Source organism: Oncorhynchus masou, unplaced genomic scaffold (genome assembly GCF_036934945.1).
Source record: "Oncorhynchus masou masou isolate Uvic2021 unplaced genomic scaffold, UVic_Omas_1.1 unplaced_scaffold_5371, whole genome shotgun sequence".
Taxonomy (NCBI): Eukaryota; Metazoa; Chordata; class Actinopteri; order Salmoniformes; family Salmonidae; genus Oncorhynchus; species Oncorhynchus masou.
The window spans coordinates 1-22,231 of record NW_027011782.1 but is presented as its reverse complement, the minus strand read 5'-3'; the positions used below and the strand labels follow the sequence as shown (position 1 = coordinate 22,231).

General features: G+C 55.9%; 1 protein-coding gene across 1 annotated transcript; it reads left to right on the top strand.

Annotated features, from left to right (window-relative positions):
• Positions 1-3,097: 3,097 nt before the first annotated feature.
• LOC135535958 (ubiquitin carboxyl-terminal hydrolase 7-like) lies at positions 3,098-22,205 on the top strand (the record flags this gene model as incomplete). The annotated part of the gene is made up of 7 exons (XM_064962361.1): positions 3,098-3,197; positions 4,735-4,825; positions 7,882-7,964; positions 8,920-9,029; positions 19,000-19,177; positions 19,774-19,951; positions 22,201-22,205. Coding segments are annotated over exons 1-7 (702 nt in total), but the record flags the coding sequence as incomplete, so codon positions are not given.
• Between the last annotated feature and the right edge of the window lie 26 nt (positions 22,206-22,231).

The following is a 22,231-nucleotide window of genomic DNA, read 5'->3' as shown; positions in this document are numbered from 1 at the left end:
TAAGACCCAGACAGGGAGACCAACAATGAATTATTTAGGCTATATTATTTCAATTATTTCAAGGCTTCAGTCTACAAAGAAATACATTGTGAAACATTTGGGAGTGACTGGTATGGACATCAAGCACTCAGCATTTAAACAGCATTTAGTTGTATTTAATCATTATGGTCTATAAATGACGCATATAGTCTGTGACTTACTTAGAATTAAATACAAATTAAATTTAAAAGGACTTATTAGTGCTTTTAGAATTCATTTTTAGAACCAGGAGTTAGAACCAGGAGTTAGAACCAGGAGTTAGAACCAGGAGTTAGAACCAGGAGTTAGAACCAGGAGTTAGAACCAGGAGTTAGAACCAGGAGTTAGAACCAGGAGTTAGAACCAGGAGTTAGAACCAGGAGTTAGAACCAGGAGTTAGAACCAGGAGTTAGAACCAGGAGTTAGGCCAGTCGGTCTACAGGCTCATGTGACTGTGTCTGGAGAGCAGGACAGTGGTGGAGAACATCCTCTCCTCTCCAGAGCCACGGGATGATAAACACCCTTTAGGCCCCTCTATCCAGGCTGGGCAGAGATGCAGAGTTTATTTTCTATAGGAAGGCCCAAAGGCTTTTAGGTAAAACAACACAATCAAAACAGAAAGCTCCTTGAACATGGGAATATGCCAGGTCTATTGGGCCCAAATCAATTATGTCCGATTGTACATATAATATAACAAAAATGAACGGAACGTTTAAGAGGTCGGAGTTTATGTTTATAAATACTTAAATGCTATAATTACAGTTATCTCAGTACACCATCATGCTTTCAGGATAGGTGTCTTTTCAGATTCCATAATGATTATTTAGTTGTGGACACTACATCACCACACTCCCTCTCTTTAGTAGTGGACACTACATCACCACACTCCCTCTCTTTAGTAGTGGACACTACATCACCACACTCCCTCTCTTTAGTTGTGGACACTACACCACCACACTCCCTCTCTTTAGTTGTGGACACTACATCACCACCACACTCCCTCTTCTTTAGTTGTGGACACTACATCACCACACTCCCTCTCTTCTTTAGTTGTGGACACTACATCACCACACTCCCTCTCTTCTTTAGTTGTGGACACTACATCACCACACTCCCTCTCTTTAGTTGTGGACACTACATCACCACGCTCCCTCTCTTCTTTAGTAGTGGACACTACATCACCACACTCCCTCTCTTCTTTAGTTGTGGACACTACATCACCACGCTCCCTCTCTTTAGTAGTGGACACTCCCTCTCTTGCTCTTGGTCCTCATCTTTATAAGTCACCTTGATTTATCACCTGTGTGTTTCATCAGTTTCTTTATGATAATATTTAGTGAACTACATGACAGCTAAAGCAAGGGGTTACAGCAGTACAGTAGTAGACTACAGGTGCATGCTGGGCCGGGCACGTCCTGAGCTAGCAAAGTGAACGTAACTGGAGCCAATTTGGAGCGGGCGAGAAGGCCGACGCTCCAGTCTTTGTAACCTCGCTCTGCGCTCCAGTCTTTGTAACCTCGCTCTGCGCTCCAGCCTTTGTAACCTCGCTCTGCGCTCCAGTCTTTAACCTCGCTCTGCGCTCCAGTCTTTAACCTCGCTCTGCGCTCCAGTCTTTGTAACCTCGCTCTGCGCTCCAGTCTTTAACCTCGCTCTGCGCTCCAGTCTTTGTAACCTCGCTCTGCGCTCCAGTCTTTAACCTCGCTCTGCGCTCCAGTCTTTGTAACCTCGCTCTGCGCTCCAGTCTTTGTAACCTCGCTCTGCGCTCCAGTCTTTAACCTCGCTCTGCGCTCCAGTCTTTGTAACCTCGCTCTGCGCTCCAGTCTTTGTAACCTCGCTCTGCGCTCCAGTCTTTAACCTCGCTCTGCGCTCCAGTCTTTGTAACCTCGCTCTGCGCTCCAGTCTTTAACCTCGCTCTGCGCTCCAGTCTTTGTAACCTCGCTCTGCGCTCCAGTCTTTAACCTCGCTCTGCGCTCCAGTCTTTGTAACCTCGCTCTGCGCTCCAGTCTTTAACCTCGCTCTGCGCTCCAGTCTTTAATCTCGCTCTGCGCTCCAGTCTTTGTAACCTCGCTCTGCGCTCCAGTCTTTGTAACCTCGCTCTGCGCTCCAGTCTTTGTAACCCCGCTCTGCGCTCCAGTCTTTAACCTCGCTCTGCGCTCCAGTCTTTGTAACCTCGCTCTGCGCTCCAGTCTTTGTAACCTCGCTCTGCGCTCCAGTCTTTGTAATCTCGCTCTGCGCTCCAGTCTTTAACCTCGCTCTGCGCTCCAGTCTTTGTAACCTCGCTCTGCGCTCCAGTCTTTAACCTCGCTCTGCGCTCCAGTCTTTAACCTCGCTCTGCGCTCCAGTCTTTAATCTCGCTCTGCGCTCCAGTCTTTGTAACCTCGCTCTGCGCTCCAGTCTTTGACCTCGCTCTGCGCTCCAGCCTTTGTAACCTCGCTCTGCGCTCCAGTCTTTAATCTCGCTCTGCGCTCCAGTCTTTGTAACCTCGCTCTGCGCTCCAGTCTTTGTAACCTCGCTCTGCGCTCCAGTCTTTGTAACCCCGCTCTGCGCTCCAGTCTTTAACCTCGCTCTGCGCTCCAGTCTTTGTAACCTCGCTCTGCGCTCCAGTCTTTGTAACCTCGCTCTGCGCTCCAGTCTTTGTAATCTCGCTCTGCGCTCCAGTCTTTAACCTCGCTCTGCGCTCCAGTCTTTGTAACCTCGCTCTGCGCTCCAGTCTTTAACCTCGCTCTGCGCTCCAGTCTTTAACCTCGCTCTGCGCTCCAGTCTTTAATCTCGCTCTGCGCTCCAGTCTTTGTAACCTCGCTCTGCGCTCCAGTCTTTGACCTCGCTCTGCGCTCCAGCCTTTGTAACCTCGCTCTGCGCTCCAGTCTTTAATCTCGCTCTGCGCTCCAGTCTTTGTAATCTCGCTCTGCGCTCCAGTCTTTGTAATCTCGCTCTGCGCTCCAGCCTTTAACCTCGCTCTGCGATCCAGTCTTTGTAACCTTGCTCTGCGCTCCAGTCTTTGTCACCTCGCTCTGCGCTCCAGTCAAATTGGGCTCCATCTCTGCTCCGCTCACATTCACTGTTCCTTCCATAATGTGTTGTGTGTTTGTGTGTTCCAGCTCCTGGACAACGTTGAGAACAAAATGAAAGGCACCTGTGTGGAGGGAACCATCCCCAAACTGTTCAGAGGAAAGATGGTGGTACGTTCACATTCTGTCTCCCTCTCCAGTCCTATATCCAGTCTAACTGTGTGTTGTCTCTCTCTAGTCCTATATCCAGTGTAACTGTTGTTTCTCTCTCTCTCCAGTCCTATATCCAGTGTAACTGTCTCTCTCTCCAGTCCTATATCCAGTGTAACTGTGTCTCTCTCTCCAGTCCTATATCCAGTGTAACTGTCTCTCTCCCTCTCTAGTCCTATATCCAGTGTAACTGTGTCTCTCTCTAGTCCTATATCCAGTGTAACTGTGTCTCTTTCTCTCTCTCTAGTCCTATATCCAGTGTAACTGTCTCTCTCTCTCTCTCTAGTCCTATATCCAGTGTAACTGTCTCTCTAGTCCTATATCCAGTGTAACTGTCTCTCTCTCTCTCTCTCTCTAGTCCTATATCCAGTGTAACTGGCTCTCTCTCTCTAGTCCTATATCCAGTGTAACTGTGTCTCTCTCTCTCTCTCTCTCTAGTCCTATATCCAGTGTAACTGTGTCTCTCTCTCTCTCTCTCTCTAGTCCTATATCCAGTGTAACTGTCTCTCTCTCTCTCTCTCTCTCTAGTCCTATATCCAGTGTAACTGTGTCTCTCTCTCCAGTCCTATATCCAGTGTAACTGGCTCTCTCTCTCTAGTCCTATATCCAGTGTAACTGTCTCTCTCTCTCTCTCTAGTCCTCTATCCAGTGTAACTGTGTCTCTCTCTCCAGTCCTATATCCAGTGTAACTGTCTCTCTCTCTCTCTCTCTCTCTCTAGTCCTATATCCAGTGTAACTGTCTCTCTCTCTCTCTCTCTAGTCCTATATCCAGTGTAACTGGCTCTCTCTCTCTAGTCCTATATCCAGTGTAACTGTTTCTCTCTCTCTCTCTAGTCCTATATCCAGTGTAACTGTGTGTTGTCTCTGTCTCTCTCTAGTCCTATATCCAGTGTAACTGTGTGTTGTCTCTCTCTCTCTCTCTCTCCACTCCTATATCCAGTGTAACTGTGTGTTGTCTCTCTCTAGTCCTATATCCAGTGTAACTGTGTGTTGTCTCTCTCTCTCTCCAGTCCTATATCCAGTGTAACTGTGTGTTGTCTCTCTCTAGTCCTATATCCAGTGTAACTGTGTGTTGTCTCTCTCTAGTCCTATATCCAGTGTAACTGTGTGTTGTCTCTCTCTAGTCCTATATCCAGTGTAACTGTGTGTTGTCTCTCTCTAGTCCTATATCCAGTGTAACTGTGTGTTGTCTCTCTCTAGTCCTATATCCAGTGTAACTGTGTGTTGTCTCTCTCTAGTCCTATATCCAGTGTAACTGTGTGTTGTCTCTCTTCAGTCCTATATCCAGTGTAACTGTGTGTTGTCTCTCTCCAGTCCTATATCCAGTGTAACTGTGTGTTGTCTCTCTTCAGTCCTATATCCAGTGTAACTGTGTGTTGTCTCTCTCCAGTCCTATATCCAGTGTAACTGTGTCTCTCTCTCTCTAGTCCTATATCCAGTGTAACTGTGTCTCTCTCTAGTCCTATATCCAGTGTAACTGTGTGTTGTCTCTCTCCAGTCCTATATCCAGTGTAAGCACGTTGACTACCGGTCAGAGCGGATAGAGGATTACTACGACATCCAGCTCAGTATCAAAGGAAAGAAAAACAGTGAGTATCAATCCCCTTTCCTTCTCTGGGGTTATTGGGTGTGAGTCATATCGCTCCAGTCTCCGTCCTTATACAGGGGGGGTTTCTGCTTTGAGTCATATCGCTCCAGTCTCCGTCCTTATACAGGGGGGGGGTTTCTGCTTTGAGTCATATCGCTCCAGTCTCCGTCCTTATACAGGGGGTTCTGCTTTGAGTCATATCGCTCCAGTCTCCGTCCTTATACAGGGGGGTTTCTGCTTTGAGTCATATCGCTCCAGTCTCCGTCCTTATACAGGGGGTTCTGCTTTGAGTCATATCGCTCCAGTCTTCGTCCTTATACAGGGGGTTTCTGCTTTGAGTCATATCGCCTCCAGTCTCCGTCCTTATACAGGGGGTTCTGCTTTGAGTCATATCGCTCCAGTCTCCGTCCTTATACAGGGGGTTCTGCTTTGAGTCATATCGCTCCAGTCTCCGTCCTTATACAGGGGGGTTTCTGCTTTGAGTCATATCGCTCCAGTCTCCGTCCTTATACAGGGGGTTTCTGCTTTGAGTCATATCGCTCCAGTCTCCGTCCTTATACAGGGGGTTCTGCTTTGAGTCATATCGCTCCAGTCTCCGTCCTTATACAGGGGGGTTTCTGCTTTGAGTCATATCGCTCCAGTCTCCGTCCCTATACAGGGGGTTTCTGCTTTGAGTCATATCGCTCCAGTCTCTGTCCTTATACAGGGGGTTTCTGCTTTGAGTCATATCGCTCCAGTCTCCGTCCTTATACAGGGGGTTCTGCTTTGAGTCATATCGCTCCAGTCTCCGTCCTTATACAGGGGGTTCTGCTTTGAGTCATATCGCTCCAGTCTCCGACCTTATACAGGGGGGTTCTGCTTTGAGTCATATCGCTCCAGTCTCTGTCCTTATACAGGGGGGCTCTGCTTTGAGTCATATCGCTCCAGTCTCCGTCCTTATACAGGGGGTTTCTGCTTTGAGTCATATCGCTCCAGTCTCTGTCCTTATACAGGGGGGTTCTGCTTTGAGTCATATCGCTCCAGTCTCCGTCCTTATACAGGGGGTTTCTGCTTTGAGTCATATCGCTCCAGTCTCCGTCCCTATACAGGGGGTTCTGCTTTTGAGTCATATCGCTCCAGTCTCCGTCCTTATACAGGGGGTGTCTGCTTTGAGTCATATCGCTCCAGTCTCCGTCCTTATACAGGGGGGTTTCTGCTTTGAGTCATATCGCTCCAGTCTCCGTCCTTGTACAGGGGGTGAGTCATATCGCTCCAGTCTCCGTCCTTATACAGGGGGTTTCTGCTTTGAGTCATATCGCTCCAGTCTCCGTCCTTATACAGGGGGGTTTCTGCTTTGAGTCATATCGCTCCAGTCTCCGTCCTTATACAGGGGGTTTCTGCTTTGAGTCATATCGCTCCAGTCTCCGTCCTTATACAGGGGGTTTCTGCTTTGAGTCATATCGCTCCAGTCTTCGTCCTTATACAGGGGGTTCTGCTTTGAGTCATATCGCTCCAGTCTCCGTCCTTATACAGGGGGTTCTGCTTTGAGTCATATCGCTCCAGTCTCCGTCCTTATACAGGGGGGTTTCTGCTTTGAGTCATATCGCTCCAGTCTCCGTCCTTATACAGGGGGGTTTCTGCTTTGAGTCATATCGCTCCAGTCTTCGTCCTTATACAGGGGGGGTTCTGCTTTGAGTCATATCGCTCCAGTCTCCGTCCTTATACAGGGGGGTTCTGCTTTGAGTCATATCGCTCCAGTCTCCGTCCTTATACAGGGGGTTTCTGCTTTGAGTCATATCGCTCCAGTCTCCGTCCTTATACAGGGGGGGGTTTCTGTGGTGGGCTTTATGTGATGGGCGCAGTCGTCCTGTCGGCGCGCCTGGATCTTAGAGACGTTTGGAGGCCCCCATCTTGGTGGTGTAGACAAATGATCAAGTTTCCTTTTAACCAATTACATGCAATTCCACAATTATAGTGTTTTTCCGACAATCTCCTTGCTGTCCATTCATTCAGCTCATGACCACTAGTGAGGCAGCATTGCTCTGGCTACTATAAGCAAAAACAACTAGTAACATAATAAATGTAACATTAAAATTATATAAAATATCATCAGTGGCTGACTGGCCAATAGAAGCTGATAATGGAACATGTGACCTCAGTTTAGGTTAGCCGCTGATGTGCAAACCAAGTACTTGCTCAATGAATTTCCCTATCTGGGAAAAGATGAAACCGGGCCGGCGGGGTGGGGAGACCGGGGGTGGGGAGACCGGGCCGGGGAGACCGGGCCGGCGGGGTGGGGAGACCGGGCCGGCGGGGTGGGGAGACCGGGCCGGGGAGACCGGGCCGGCGGGGTGGGGAGACTGGGGAGACCTGGGTGGGGAGACCGGGCCGGCGGGGTGGGGAGACCGGGCCGGGGAGACCGGGCCGGCGGGGTGGGGAGACCGGGCCGGGGAGACCGGGCCGGGGGGGTGGGGAGACCGGGGTGGGGAGACCTGGGTGGGGAGACCGGGCCGGCGGGGTGGGGAGACCGGGCCGGGGAGACCGGGCCGGCGGGGTGGGGAGACCTGGGTGGGGAGACCGGGCCGGCGGGGTGGGGAGACCGGGCCGGCGGGGTGGGGAGATCGGGCCGGCGGGGTATGAATAGTGGACACACAGAGAAGACTAGCCTGCTAGGAATTAGAATTAAACAAAACAGATCCTTGACTATATAAACAAATTGCTATATATATTTATTTATTAATTTATTAATGCAATTAATGATTTACACTCGTTTATTCACTTTATCAGGCATGTTAGCCACCTTGCAGGTTGATATGCATCTGTTCTAGGGTTTATCTGAGTTCCACATGCAGAAGGCCTGTACTCCCTGTGTCCTTAATGCTGAGTGCTTCAAATCACATTTCCACTGTCTTTGGTATGACTCGCACGGGGATGGAACTCCCAACCTTTAGAACTCAGGGCAGACACTCTAACCTCAGTGTGTGTGTGTGTGTGTGTGTTCTCTCTCTCTAGTCTTTGAGTCCTTTAAGGACTGTGTGTGTGTGTGTGTGGGGCTAACTGTTTGTTCTCTCTCTCCAGTCTTTGAGTCCTTTAAGGACTATGTCGCCGTGGAGCAGCTTGACGGAGACAACAAATACGACGCAGGAGAACACGGCCTACAGGTGAGGCCTTATTCAGGCTTTATGAAGGCCTTATGTATGGTTAAGATGCTTTATATGACTACAGGTGAGGCCTTATTTAAGCTTTATAAAGGCCTTATGTATGGTTATGATGCTTTATATGACTACAGGTGAGGCCTTATTCAGGCTTTATAAAGGCCTTATGTATGGTTATGATGCTTTATATGACTACAGGTGAGGCCTTATTCAGGCTTTATAAAGGCCTTAGGTATGGTTAAGATGCTTTATATGGCTACAGGTGAGGCCTTATTCAGGCTTTATAAAGGCCTTATGTATGGTTAAGATGCTTTATGACTCTGGTCCTGTATAATCTACACATACTCTCTGTCTAGATTCAGACCTGGGGGGTCTCTGGTCCTGTATAATCTACACATACTCTCTGTCTAGATTCAGACCTGGGGGGTCTAGATTCAGACCTGGGGGTCTCTGGTCCTGTATAATCTACACATACTCTCTGTCTAGATTCAGACCTGGGGGGTCTCTGGTCCTGTATAATCTACACATACTCTCTGTCTAGATTCAGACCTGGGGGGTCTAGATTCAGACCTGGGGGGTCTAGATTCAGGCCTGGGGGGGTCTAGATTCAGGCCTGGGGGGTCTAGATTCAGACCTGGGGGGTCTAGATTCAGACCTGGGGGGTCTCTGGTCCTGTATAATCTACACATACTCTCTGTCTAGATTCAGACCTGGGGGGTCTCTGGTCCTGTATAATCTACACATACTCTCTGTCTAGATTCAGACCTGGGGGGTCTAGATTCAGACCTGGGGGGTCTAGATTCAGGCCTGGGGGGGTCTAGATTCAGGCCTGGGGGGTCTAGATTCAGACCTGGGGGATCTAGATTCAGGCCTGGGGGACCTCTGGTCCTGTATAATCTACTGGAGGAAGGACACATGGATGATGAGTCAGTAGACTTAGCGGTCATGTGTGTGATTTCAGGAAGCGGAGAAGGGTGTGAAGTTCCTGACTTTCCCTCCCATACTGCACCTGCAGCTGATGAGGTTCATGTACGACCCTCAGACCGACCAAAACATCAAGATCAACGACAGGTAAACGCGCACACACACACACACACACCGACACACATACCTGTCTAAACACGAAGATTCCACAGGGAAACTGACGATACCAAACGTTAAGAACACCTTCCTAATATTGAGTTGCATCCCCATTTGCCCTCAGAACAGCCTCAATTCGTCAGGGCGTTGACTCTACAAGGTGTTGAAAGCCTTCCACAGGGATGCTGGCCCATGTTGACTCTACAAGGTGTTGAAAGCGTTCCACAGGGATGCTGGCCCATGTTGACTCTACAAGGTGTTGAAAGTGTTCCACAGGGATGCTGGCCCATGTTGACTCTACAAGGTGTTGAAAGTGTTCCACAGGGATGCTGGCCCATGTTGACTCTACAAGGTGTTGAAAGTGTTCCACAGGGATGCTGGCCCATGTTGACTCTACAAGGTGTTGAAAGCGTTCCACAGGGATGCTGGCCCATGTTGACTCTACTAGGTGTTGAAAGTGTTCCACAGGGATGCTGGCCCATGTTGACTCTACAAGGTGTTGAAAGCGTTCCACAGGGATGCTGGCCCCATGTTGACTCTACAAGGTGTTGAAAGGGTTCCACAGGGATGCTGGCCCATGTTGACTCTACAAGGTGTGGAAAGCGTTCCACAGGGATGCTGACCCATGTTGACTCTACAAGGTGTTGAAAGCGTTCCACAGGGATGCTGGCCCATGTTGACTCTACAAGGTGTTGAAAGTGTTCCACAGGGATGCTGGCCCATGTTGACTCTACAAGGTGTTGAAAGCGTTCCACAGGGATGCTGGCCCATGTTGACTCTACAAGGTGTTGAAAGCGTTCCACAGGGATGCTGGCCCATGTTGACTCTACAAGGTGTTGAAAGCGTTCCACAGGGATGCTGGCCCATGTTGACTCTACAAGGTGTTGAAAGCGTTCCACAGGGATGCTGGCCCATGTTGACTCTACAAGGTGTTGAAAGTGTTCCACAGGGATGCTGGCCCATGTTGACTCTACAAGGTGTTGAAAGTGTTCCACAGGGATGCTGGCCCATGTTGACTCTACAAGGTGTTGAAAGTGTTCCACAGGGATGCTGGCCCATGTTGACTCTACAAGGTGTTGAAAGCGTTCCACAGGGATGCTGGCCCATGTTGACTCTACTAGGTGTTGAAAGTGTTCCACAGGGATGCTGGCCCATGTTGACTCTACAAGGTGTTGAAAGCGTTCCACAGGGATGCTGGCCCCATGTTGACTCTACAAGGTGTTGAAAGGGTTCCACAGGGATGCTGGCCCATGTTGACTCTACAAGGTGTGGAAAGCGTTCCACAGGGATGCTGACCCATGTTGACTCTACAAGGTGTTGAAAGCGTTCCACAGGGATGCTGGCCCATGTTGACTCTACAAGGTGTTGAAAGTGTTCCACAGGGATGCTGGCCCATGTTGACTCTACAAGGTGTTGAAAGCGTTCCACAGGGATGCTGGCCCATGTTGACTCTACAAGGTGTTGAAAGCGTTCCACAGGGATGCTGGCCCATGTTGACTCTACAAGGTGTTGAAAGCGTTCCACAGGGATGCTGGCCCATGTTGACTCTACAAGGTGTTGAAAGCGTTCCACAGGGATGCTGGCCCATGTTGACTCTACAAGGTGTTGAAAGTGTTCCACAGGGATGCTGGCCCATGTTGACTCTACAAGGTGTTGAAAGTGTTCCACAGGGATGCTGGCCCATGTTGACTCTACAAGGTGTTGAAAGTGTTCCACAGGGATGCTGGCCCATGTTGACTCTACAAGGTGTTGAAAGCGTTCCACAGGGATGCTGGCCCATGTTGACTCTACTAGGTGTTGAAAGTGTTCCACAGGGATGCTGGCCCATGTTGACTCTACAAGGTGTTGAAAGCGTTCCACAGGGATGCTGGCCCCATGTTGACTCTACAAGGTGTTGAAAGGGTTCCACAGGGATGCTGGCCCATGTTGACTCTACAAGGTGTGGAAAGCGTTCCACAGGGATGCTGACCCATGTTGACTCTACAAGGTGTTGAAAGCGTTCCACAGGGATGCTGGCCCATGTTGACTCTACAAGGTGTTGAAAGTGTTCCACAGGGATGCTGGCCCATGTTGACTCTACAAGGTGTTGAAAGGGTTCCACAGGGATGCTGGCCCCATGTTGACTCTACAAGGTGTTGAAAGGGATCCACAGGGATGCTGGCCCATGTTGACTCTACAAGGTGTTGAAAGCGTTCCACAGGGATGCTGGCCCATGTTGACTCTACAAGGTGTTGAAAGCGTTCCACAGGGATGCTGGCTTATGTTGACTCTACAAGGTGTTGAAAGTGTTCCACAGGGATGCTGGCCCATGTTGACTCTACAAGGTGTTGAAAGCCTTCCACAGGGATGCTGGCCCATGTTGACTCTACAAGGTGTTGAAAGCCTTCCACAGGGATGCTGGCCCATGTTGACTCCAAAGCTTTCCACAGTTGCGTCCAGTTGGCTGGATGTCCTTTAGGTGGGGGACCATTCTTGATACACACGGGGAAACTGTTGAGTGTGAAAAACCCAGCAGTGTTGCAGTTCTTGACACAAAACGGTGCGCCTGGCATCTACTACCATACCCCGTTCAAAGGCACTTAAATATGTTGTCTTGCCCATTCACCCTCTGAATGGCAACACATACACAATCCATGTCTCAAGGCTTAAAAATCATTCTTTAACCTTTCTCCCCTTCATCTACACTGATAGAAGCTCATAGAGAAGCTTCAACACAGGAGGAACAGGGACACCATAATATTAATCACAAAAATACCTTTCCTTCCTCTCGCCCCCCCTCTCTGTCTCGCCCCCCCTCTCTGTCTCGCCCCCCCTCTCTGTCTCGCCCCCCCTCTCTGTCTCGCCCCCCCTCTCTGTCTCGCCCCCCTCTCTGTCTCGCCCCCCTCTCTGTCTCGCCCCCCTCTCTGTCTCGCCCCCCCTCTCTGTCTCGCCCCCCTCTCTGTCTCGCCCCCCTCTCTGTCTCGCCCCCCCGCTCTGTCTCGCCCCCCCTCTCTGTCTCGCCCCCTCTCTGTCTCGCCCCTCCTCTCTGTCTCGCCCCCCCTCTCTGTCTCGCCCCCTCCTCTCTGTCTCGCCCCCCCTCCTCTCTGTCTCGCCCCCCTCCTCTGTCTCGCCCCCCTCCTCTCTGTCTCGCCCCCCTCCTCTCTGTCTCGCCCCCTCCTCTCTGTCTCGCCCCCCTCTCTGTCTCGCCCCCCTCCTCTCTGTCTCGCCCCCCCTCCTCTCTGTCTCGCCCCCTCTCTGTCTCGCCCCCCCTCTCTGTCTCGCCCCCGCTCTGTCTCGCCCCCGCTCTGTCTCGCCCCTCCTCTCTGTCTCACCCTCTCCTCTGTCTCGCCCCTCCTCTCTGTCTCACCCTCTCCTCTGTCTCGCCCCTCCTCTCTGTCTCGCCCCCCCTCCTCTCTGTCTCGCCCCCCTCCTCTCTGTCTCGCCCCCTCCTCTGTCTCGCCCCCTCTCCTCTGTCTCGCCCCCTCTCCTCTGTCTCGCCCCCCTCCTCTCTGTCTCGCCCCCCCCTCTCTGTCTCGCCCCCCCTCCTCTGTCTCGCCCCCTCCTCTCTGTCTCGCCCCCTCCTCTCTGTCTCGCCCCCCTCCTCTCTGTCTCGCCCCCCCTCCTCTCTGTCTCGCCCCCCTCCTCTCTGTCTCGCCCCCTCCTCTCTGTCTCGCCCCCTCCTCTCTGTCTCGCCCCCTCCTCTCTGTCTCGCCCCCCCTCCTCTCTGTCTCGCCCCCCTCCTCTCTGTCTCGCCCCCTCCTCTCTGTCTCGCCCCCCCTCCTCTCTGTCTCGCCCCTCCTCTGTCTCGCCCCTCCTCTGTCTCGCCCCTCCTCTGTCTCGCCGCCCCTCCTCTGTCTCGCCCCCCTCCTCTCTGTCTCGCCCCTCCTCTGTCTCGCCCCTCCTCTGTCTCGCCCCTCCTCTGTCTCGCCCCCCCTCCTCTCTGTCTCGCCCCTCTCCTCTGTCTCGCCCCTCCTCTCTCTCGCCCCTCCTCTCTGTCTCGCCCCCCTCTCCTCTGTCTCGCCGCCCCTCCTCTCTGTCTCGCCCACCCCTCTCTGTCTCACCCTCTCCTCTGTCTCGCCCCCTCCTCTGTCTCGCCCCCCCTCCTCTCTGTCTCGCCCCTCCTCTCTGTCTCACCCTCTCCTCTCTGTCTCACCCTCTCCTCTGTCTCGCCCCCTCCTCTGTCTCACCCCCCTCCTCTGTCTCGCCCCCTCCTCTGTCTCGCCCCCTCCTCTCTGTCTCGCCCCCTCCTCTCTGTCTCGCCGCCCCTCCTCTCTGTCTCGCCCCCCTCTCTGTCTCGCCCCCTCTCTGTCTCGCCCCCTCTCTGTCTCGCCCCCCTCTGTCTCGCCCCCTCTCTGTCTCGCCCCCTCCTCTCTGTCTCGCCGCCCCTCCTCTCTGTCTCGCCCCTCCTCTCTGTCTCGCCCCTCCCCTCTCTGTCTCGCCCACCCCTCTCTGTCTCACCCTCTCCTCTGTCTCGCCCCCTCCTCTGTCTCGCCCCCTCTCCTCTGTCTCGCCCCCCTCTCCTCTGTCTCGCCCCCCCTCCTCTCTGTCTCGCCCCTCCTCCTCTCTGTCTCGCCCCTCTCCTCTGTCTCGCCCCCTCCTCTCTGTCTCACCCTCCTCTCTGTCTCACCCTCTCCTCTGTCTCGCCCCCCCCCTCTGTCTCGCCCCCCCTCTCCTCTGTCTCGCCCCCCCTCCTCTGTCTCGCCCCCTCCTCTGTCTCGCCCCCCTCTCCTCTGTCTCGCCCCCTCCTCTGTCTCGCCCCCCCTCTCCTCTGTCTCGCCCCCCTCTCCTCTGTCTCGCCCCCCTCCTCTCTGTCTCGCCCCCCCCTCTCTGTCTCGCCCCTCCTCCTCTGTCTCGCCCCCTCCTCTGTCTCGCCCCCTCCTCTGTCTCGCCCCCCTCTCCTCTGTCTCGCCCCCTCCTCTGTCTCGCCCCCCTCTCCTCTGTCTCGCCCCCCCTCCTCTGTCTCGCCCCCCTCTCCTCTGTCTCGCCCCCTCTCCTCTGTCTCGCCCCCTCCTCTCTGTCTCGCCCCCTCCTCTCTGTCTCGCCCCCTCCTCTCTGTCTCGCCCCCCCTCCTCTCTGTCTCGCCCTTCCTCCTCTGTCTCGCCCCCCCCTCTGTCTCGCCCCCTCCTCTGTTTCGCCCCCCCTCCTCTGTTTCGCCCCCTCTCCTCTGTCTCGCCCCCTCCTCTCTGTCTCGCCCCTCCTCTCTGTCTCACCCTCTCCTCTGTCTCACCCTCTCCTCTGTCTCGCCCCTCCTCTCTGTCTCGCCCCCCCTCCTCTCTGTCTCGCCCCCCTCCTCTCTGTCTCGCCCCCTCCTCTCTGTCTCGCCCCCCCTCTCTGTCTCGCCCCCTCCTCTCTGTCTCGCCCCCCTCTCTGTCTCACCCTCTCCTCTGTCTCGCCCCCCCTCCTCTGTCTCGCCCCCCTCTCCTCTGTCTCGCCCCCCCCCTCTCTGTCTCGCCCCCCCCTCCTCTCTGTCTCGCCGCCCCTCCTCTGTCTCGCCGCCCCTCCTCTCTGTCTCGCCCCCCCTCCTCTCTGTCTCGCCCCCCCTCTGTCTCGCCCCCCCTCTCTGTCTCGCCCCCCTCTCTGTCTCGCCCCCTCCTCTGTCTCGCCCTCTCTGTCTCGCCCCCCTCCTCTCTGTCTCGCCCCCCCTCCTCTCTGTCTCGCCCCCTCCTCTCTGTCTCGCCCCCTCCTCTCTGTCTCGCCCCCCCTCCTCTCTGTCTCGCCCCCTCCTCTCTGTCTCGCCCCCCCCCTCTCTGTCTCGCCCCCCTCCTCTGTCTCGCCCCCTCCTCTGTCTCGCCCCCTCCTCTGTCTCGCCCCCTCCTCTCTGTCTCGCCCCCTCCTCTCTGTCTCGCCCCCTCCTCTCTGTCTCGCCCCCTCCTCTCTGTCTCGCCCCCCTCCTCTCTGTCTCGCCCCCTCCTCTCTGTCTCGCCCCCCTCCTCTCTGTCTCGCCCCCCCTCCTCTCTGTCTCGCCCCCCTCCTCCTCTGTCTCGCCCCCTCCTCTCTGTCTCGCCCCCCCTCCTCTCTGTCTCGCCCCCTCCTCTCTGTCTCGCCCCCTCCTCTCTGTCTCGCCCCCCTCCTCTCTGTCTCGCCCCCTCCTCTCTGTCTCGCCCCCTCCTCTCTGTCTCGCCCCCTCCTCTCTGTCTCGCCCCCCTCCTCTGTCTCGCCCCTCCTCTCTGTCTCGCCCCTCCTCTCTGTCTCACCCTCTCCTCTGTCTCGCCCCCTCCTCTGTCTCGCCCCCCTCCTCTGTCTCGCCCCCCCTCCTCTCTGTCTCGCCCCCCTCCTCTCTGTCTCGCCCCTCCTCTCTGTCTCACCCTCTCCTCTGTCTCGCCCCTCCTCTCTGTCTCGCCCCCCCTCCTCTCTGTCTCGCCCCTCCTCTCTGTCTCACCCTCTCCTCTCTGTCTCACCCTCTCCTCTGTCTCGCCCCCCTCCTCTCTGTCTCGCCCCCCCTCCTCTCTGTCTCGCCCCTCCTCTCTGTCTCACCCTCTCCTCTGTCTCGCCCCTCCTCTCTGTCTCACCCTCTCCTCTCTGTCTCACCCTCTCCTCTGTCTCGCCCCTCCTCTCTGTCTCGCCCCTCCTCTCTGTCTCGCCCCCCCTCCTCTCTGTCTCGCCCCTCCTCTCTGTCTCACCCTCTCCTCTGTCTCGCCCCTCTCTGTCTCGCCCCTCCTCTCTGTCTCGCCCCTCCTCTCTGTCTCGCCCCCTCCTCTCTGTCTCGCCCCTCCTCTGTCTCGCCCCCCTCTCTGTCTCGCCCCCCCTCTCTGTCTCGCCCCCCTCCTCTCTGTCTCGCCCCCCTCCTCTCTGTCTCGCCCCCCCTCCTCTCTGTCTCGCCCCCCCCTCTCTGTCTCGCCCCCCTCCTCTCTGTCTCGCCCCTCCTCTGTCTCACCCCTCTCACCCTCTCCTCTCTGTCTCGCCCCTCCTCTGTCTCGCCCCTCCTCTGTCTCGCCCCTCCTCTCTGTCTCGCCCCTCCTCTCTGTCTCGCCCCTCCTCTCTGTCTCACCCCCTCCTCTGTCTCGCCCCCCTCTCTGTCTCGCCCCCTCTCTGTCTCGCCCCCTCTCTCTGTCTCGCCCCCCTCCTCTCTGTCTCGCCCCCCTCCTCTCTGTCTCGCCCCCTCCTCTCTGTCTCGCCCCCTCCTCTCTGTCTCGCCCCCTCCTCTCTGTCTCGCCCCCCCTCTCTGTCTCGCCCCCTCCTCTGTCTCGCCCCCCTCCTCTCTGTCTCGCCCCCTCCTGTCTCTCCTCTCTGTCTCGCCCCCTCCTCTCTGTCTCGCCCCCTCCTCTCTGTCTCCTCTCTGTCCCCCCTCCTCTCTGTCTCGCCCCCTCCTCTCTGTCTCGCCCCCTCCTCTCTGTCTCGCCCCCCCTCTCTGTCTCGCCCCCCCTCCTCTCTGTCTCGCCCCCTCCTCTCTGTCTCGCCCCCTCCTCTCTGTCTCGCCCCCCTCCTCTCTGTCTCGCCCCCCCTCTCTGTCTCGCCCCCCCTCCTCTCTGTCTCGCCCCCTCCTCTCTGTCTCGCCCCCTCCTCTCTGTCTCGCCCCCTCCTCTCTCTGTCTCGCCCCCTCCTCTGTCTCGCCCCCCTCCTCTCTGTCTCGCCCCCCTCCTCTCTGTCTCGCCCCCCCTCCTCTCTGTCTCGCCCCCTCCTCTCTGTCTCGCCCCCCCTCCTCTCTGTCTCGCCCCCCTCTCTGTCTCGCCCCCTCCTCTGTCTCGCCCCCTCCTCTCTGTCTCGCCCCCCTCCTCTGTCTCGCCCCCCTCCTCTCTGTCTCGCCCCCTCCTCTGTCTCGCCCCCCTCCTCTCTGTCTCGCCCCCCTCCTCTCTGTCTCGCCCCCTCCCTCTCTGTCTCGCCCCCCCTCCTCTCTGTCTCGCCCCCTCCTCTCTGTCTCGCCCCCTCTCTGTCTCGCCCCCTCCTCCTGTCTCCCCCCCTCCTCTCTGTCTCGCCCCCCTCCTCTCTGTCTCGCCCCCCCTCCTCTCTGTCTCGTCTCGCCCCCCTCCTCTCTGTCTCGCCCCCTCCTCTCTGTCTCGCCCCCCCTCCTCTCTGTCTCGCCCCCCCCTCTCTGTCCGCCCCTCCTCCTCTCTGTCTCGCCCCCCCTCCTCTCTCTCCCCCCCTCCTCTCTGTCTCGCCCCCCCTCTCTGTCTCGCCCCCCTCCTCTCTGTCTCGCCCCCCTCCTCTCTGTCTCGCCCCCTCCCCCCCTCTCTGTCTCGCCCCCCCTCCTCTCTGTCTCGCCCCCCCTCTCTGTCTCGCCCCCCTCCTCTCTGTCTCGCCCCCCTCTCTGTCTCGCCCCCCTCTCTGTCTCGCCCCCCTCCTCTGTCTCGCCCCCCTCTGTCTCGCCCCCCTCCTCTCTGTCTCGCCCCCTCCTCTCTGTCTCGCCCCCCTCCTCCTGTCCCCCTCTCTCTGTCTCGCCCCCCCTCTCTGTCTCGCCCCCCTCCTCTCTGTCTCGCCCCCTCTCTGTCTCGCCCCCTCTCTGTCTCGCCCCCCTCCTCTCTGTCTCGCCCCCTCCTCTCTGTCTCGCCCCCTCCTCTCTGTCTCGCCCCCCCTCCTCTCTGTCTCGCCCCCTCCTCTCTGTCTCGCCCCCCTCTCTGTCTCGTCTCGTCTCGCCCCCTCTCTCTGTCTCGCCCCCTCCTCTCTGTCTCGCCCCCCCTCCTCTGTCTCGCCCCCTCCTCTCTGTCTCGCCCCCTCCTCTCTGTCTCGCCCCCTCCTCTCTGTCTCGCCCCCTCCTCTCTGTCTCTGTCCGCCCCCCCTCTCTGTCTCGCCCCCTCCTCTCTGTCTCGCCCCCTCCTCTCTGTCTCGCCCCCCCTCCTCCTCTGTCTCGCCCCCTCCTCTCTGTCTCGCCCCCTCCTCTCTGTCTCGCCCCCTCCTCTCTGTCTCGCCCCCCTCCTCTCTGTCTCGCCCCCTCCTCTCTGTCTCGCCCCCCCTCCTCTCTGTCTCGCCGCCCCTCTGTCTCCTCCTCTGTCTCGCCGCCCCTCCTCTCTGTCTCGCCGCCCCTCCTCTCTGTCTCGCCCCCTCCTCTCTGTCTCGCCCCCTCCTCTCTGTCTCGCCCCCCTCCTCTCTGTCTCGCCCCCTCCTCTCTGTCTCGCCCCCTCCTCTCTGTCTCGCCCCCCCTCCTCTCTGTCTCGCCCCCTCGCCCCCCTCCTCTGTCTCGCCCGCCCCCTCCCTCTGTCTCGCCCCTCCTCTGTCTCGCCCCCTCCTCTGTCTCTGTCTCGCCCCCCTCCTCTGTCTCGCCCCCTCCTCTCTGTCTCGCCGCCCCTCCTCTCTGTCTCGCCCCCTCCTCCTCTGTCTCGCCCCCTCCTCTCTCTGTCTCGCCCCCCTCCTCTCTGTCTCGCCCCCCCTCCTCTCTGTCTCGCCGCCCCTCCTCTCTGTCTCGCCGCCCCTCCTCTCTGTCTCGCCCCCCCTCTCTCTGTCTCGCCCCCCCCCTCCTCTCTGTCTCGCCGCCCTCCTCTCTGTCTCGCCGCCCCTCCTCTCTGTCTCGCCGCCCCTCCTCTCTGTCTCTCGCCCCTCCTCTCTGTCTCTCGCCCCTCCTCTCTGTCTCGCCCCCCCTCCTCTGTCTCGCCCCCTCCTCTCTGTCTCGCCCCCCGTCCTCTCTGTCTCGCCCCCCCTCCTCTCTGTCTCGCCGCCCCTCCTCTCTGTCTCGCCGCCCCTCCTCTCTGTCTCGCCGCCCCTCCTCTCTGTCTCTCGCCCCTCCTCTCTGTCTCGCGCCCTTCCTCTCTGTCTCGCGCCCCTCCTCTCTGTGTTTCTCTCCCTCCTCCCCCTCCTCTCTGTGTCTCTGTCTCTCGTCCCCCTCCTCTCTCTGTCTCTCCTCCCCCTCCTCTCTCTGTCTCTCCTCCCCCTCCTCTCTCTGTCTCTCCTCCCCCTCCTCTCTCTGTCTCTCCTCCCCCTCCTCTCTGTCTTGCCCTCCTCCCCCTCCTCTCTCTGTCTCTCCTCCCCCTCCTCTCTCTGTCTCTCTGTGTCTCCTCCCCCTCCTCTCTCTGTCTCTCCTCCCCCTCCTCTCTGTCTCTACTCCCCCTCCCAGGTTTGAGTTTCCGGAGCAGCTTCCCCTGGATGAGTTTCTCCAGAAGACTGACTCTAAGGACCCGGCCAACTACATCCTGCATGCCGTGCTGGTCCACAGTGGAGACAACCACGGAGGACACTATGTCGTCTACCTCAACCCCAAAGGAGACGGAAAAGTCAGCGTCAAGGAGCCCATCGTGAGTCCCCCAACCCACCGATCAGTTAGCAGTAGTATATTGGATCATTAAATGGGGCTTAAGAACTACTGTTGTTTTTGTCAACCTGAAAGGTGTTTTTATCATGTTATTAACACAGCAAGGGGAAATGATGTCATAATATGCAGTCAACACTCTGCTCACGTGTCCTGAGAGATGATGTCATAATATGCAGCCAACACTCTGCTCACGTGTCCTGAGAGATGATGTCATAATATGCAGCCAACACTCTGCTCACGTGTCCTGAGAGATGATGTCATAATATGCAGCCAACACTCTGCTCACTTGTCCTGAGAGATGATGTCATAATATGCAGCCAACACTCTGCTCACGTGTCCCGAGAGATGATGTCATAATATGCAGCCAACACTCTGCTCACGTGTCCTGAGAGATGATGTCATAATATGCAGCCAACACTCTGCTCACGTGTCCTGAGCGATGATGTCATAATATGCAGCCAACACTCTGCTCACGTGTCCCGAGAGATGATGTCATAAAGAGATGATACAATGACGGTACATAAACTGTTTTCTTAATAAGGTACATCTGTTCTCTCTGTCTCTCTCCTTCCTCGCCAGTGGTGTAAGTTTGATGATGACGTGGTGTCACGGTGCACCAAGGAGGAAGCCATTGAACACAACTACGGTGGCCATGACGACGACCTGTCAGTACGTCACTGCACCAACGCTTACATGCTGGTGTACATCCGCGAGTCCAAACTCAGTAAGTCACCTTGTGGTGGTGGTCTACCACTCAGTAAGTCACCTTGTGGTGGTCTACCACTCAATAAGTCACCTTGTGGTGGTGGTCTACCACTCAGTAAGTCACCTTGTGGTGGTGGTCTACCACTCAGTAAGTCACCTTGTGGTGGTGGTCTACCACTCAGTAAGTCACCTTGTGGTGGTGGTCTACCACTCAGTAAGTCACCTTGTGGTGGTGGTCTACCACTCAGTAAGTCACCTTGTGGTGGTGGTCTACCACTCAGTAAGTCACCTTGTGGTGGCGGTCTACCACTCAGTAAGTCACCTTGTGGTGGTGGTCTACCACTCAGTAAGTCACCTTGTGGTGGTGGTCTACCACTCAGTAAGTCACCTTGTGGTGGTGGTCTACCACTCAGTTAGTCACCTTGTGGTGGTGGTCTACCACTCAGTAAGTCACCTTGTGGTGGTGGTCTACCACTCAGTAAGTCACCTTGTGGTGGTGGTCTACCACTCAGTAAGTCACCTTGTGGTGGTCTACCACTCAGTTAGTCACCTTGTGGTGGTGGTCTACCACTCAGTAAGTCACCTTGTGGTGGTGGTCTACCACTCAGTAAGTCACCTTGTGGTGGTGGTCTACCACTCAGTAAGTCACCTTGTGGTGGTGGTCTACCACTCAGTAAGTCACCTTGTGGTGGTGGTCTACCACTCAGTAAGACACCTTGTGGTGGTGGTCTACCACTCAGTAAGTCACCTTGTGGTGGTGGTCTACCACTCAGTAAGTCACCTTGTGGTGGTGGTCTACCACTCAGTAAGTCACCTTGTGGTGGTGGTCTACCACTCAGTAAGTCACCTTGTGGTGGTGGTCTACCACTCAGTAAGTCACCTTGTGGTGGTGGTCTACCACTCAGTAAGTCACCTTGTGGTGGTGGTCTACCACTCAGTAAGTCACCTTGTGGTGGTCTACCACTCAGTAAGTCACCTTGTGGTGGCGGTCTACCACTCAGTAAGTCACCTTGTGGTGGCGGTCTACCACTCAGTAAGTCACCTTGTGGTGGTGGTCTACCACTCAGTAAGTCACCTTGTGGTGGTGGTCTACCACTCAGTAAGTCACCTTGTGGTGGTGGTCTACCACTCAGTAAGTCACCTTGTGGTGGCGGTCTACCACTCAGTAAGTCACCTTGTGGTGGCGGTCTACCACTCAGTAAGTCACCTTGTGGTGGCGGTCTACCACTCAGTAAGTCACCTTGTGGTGGTGGTCTACCACTCAGTAAGTCACCTTGTGGTGGTGGTCTACCACTCAGTAAGTCACCTTGTGGTGGTGGTCTACCACTCAGTAAGTCACCTTGTGGTGGTGGTCTACCACTCAGTAAGTCACCTTGTGGTGGTGGTCTACCACTCAGTAAGTCACCTTGTGGTGGTCTACCACTCAGTAAGACACCTTGTGGTGGTCTACCACTCAGTAAGTCACCTTGTGGTGGTGGTCTACCACTCAGTAAGCCACCTTGTGGTGGTGGTCTACCACTCAGTAAGTCACCTTGTGGTGGTGGTCTACCACTCAGTAAGTCACCTTGTGGTGGTGGTCTACCACTCAGTAAGTCACCTTGTGGTGGTGGTCTACCACTCAGTAAGTCACCTTGTGGTGGTGGTCTACCACTCAGTAAGTCACCTTGTGGTGGTGGTCTACCACTCAGTAAGTCACCTTGTGGTGGTGGTCTACCACTCAGTAAGTCACCTTGTGGTGGTGGTCTACCACTCAGTAAGTCACCTTGTGGTGGTCTACCACTCAGTAAGACACCTTGTGGTGGTCTACCACTCAGTAAGTCACCTTGTGGTGGTGGTCTACCACTCAGTAAGCCACCTTGTGGTGGTGGTCTACCACTCAGTAAGTCACCTTGTGGTGGTGGTCTACCACTCAGTAAGTCACCTTGTGGTGGTGGTCTACCACTCAGTAAGTCACCTTGTGGTGGTCTACCACTCAGTAAGTCACCTTGTGGTGGTGGTCTACCACTCAGTAAGTCACCTTGTGGTGGTGGTCTACCACTCAGTAAGTCACCTTGTGGTGGTGGTCTACCACTCAGTAAGACACCTTGTGGTGGTGGTCTACCACTCAGTAAGACACCTTGTGGTGGTGGTCTACCACTCAGTAAGTCACCTTGTGGTGGTGGTCTACCACTCAGTAAGACACCTTGTGGTGCTGACTTTTTGCTCTATGAAGCCTCACTCACTAAGCCAATGCTATGAACCCTTATACTACCTTTTGTAGCACATGATTAGATAACCCTGTGTTTACCCGTCTCCCCCCAGGTGAGGTATTGTTAGGTAACCCTGTGTTTAC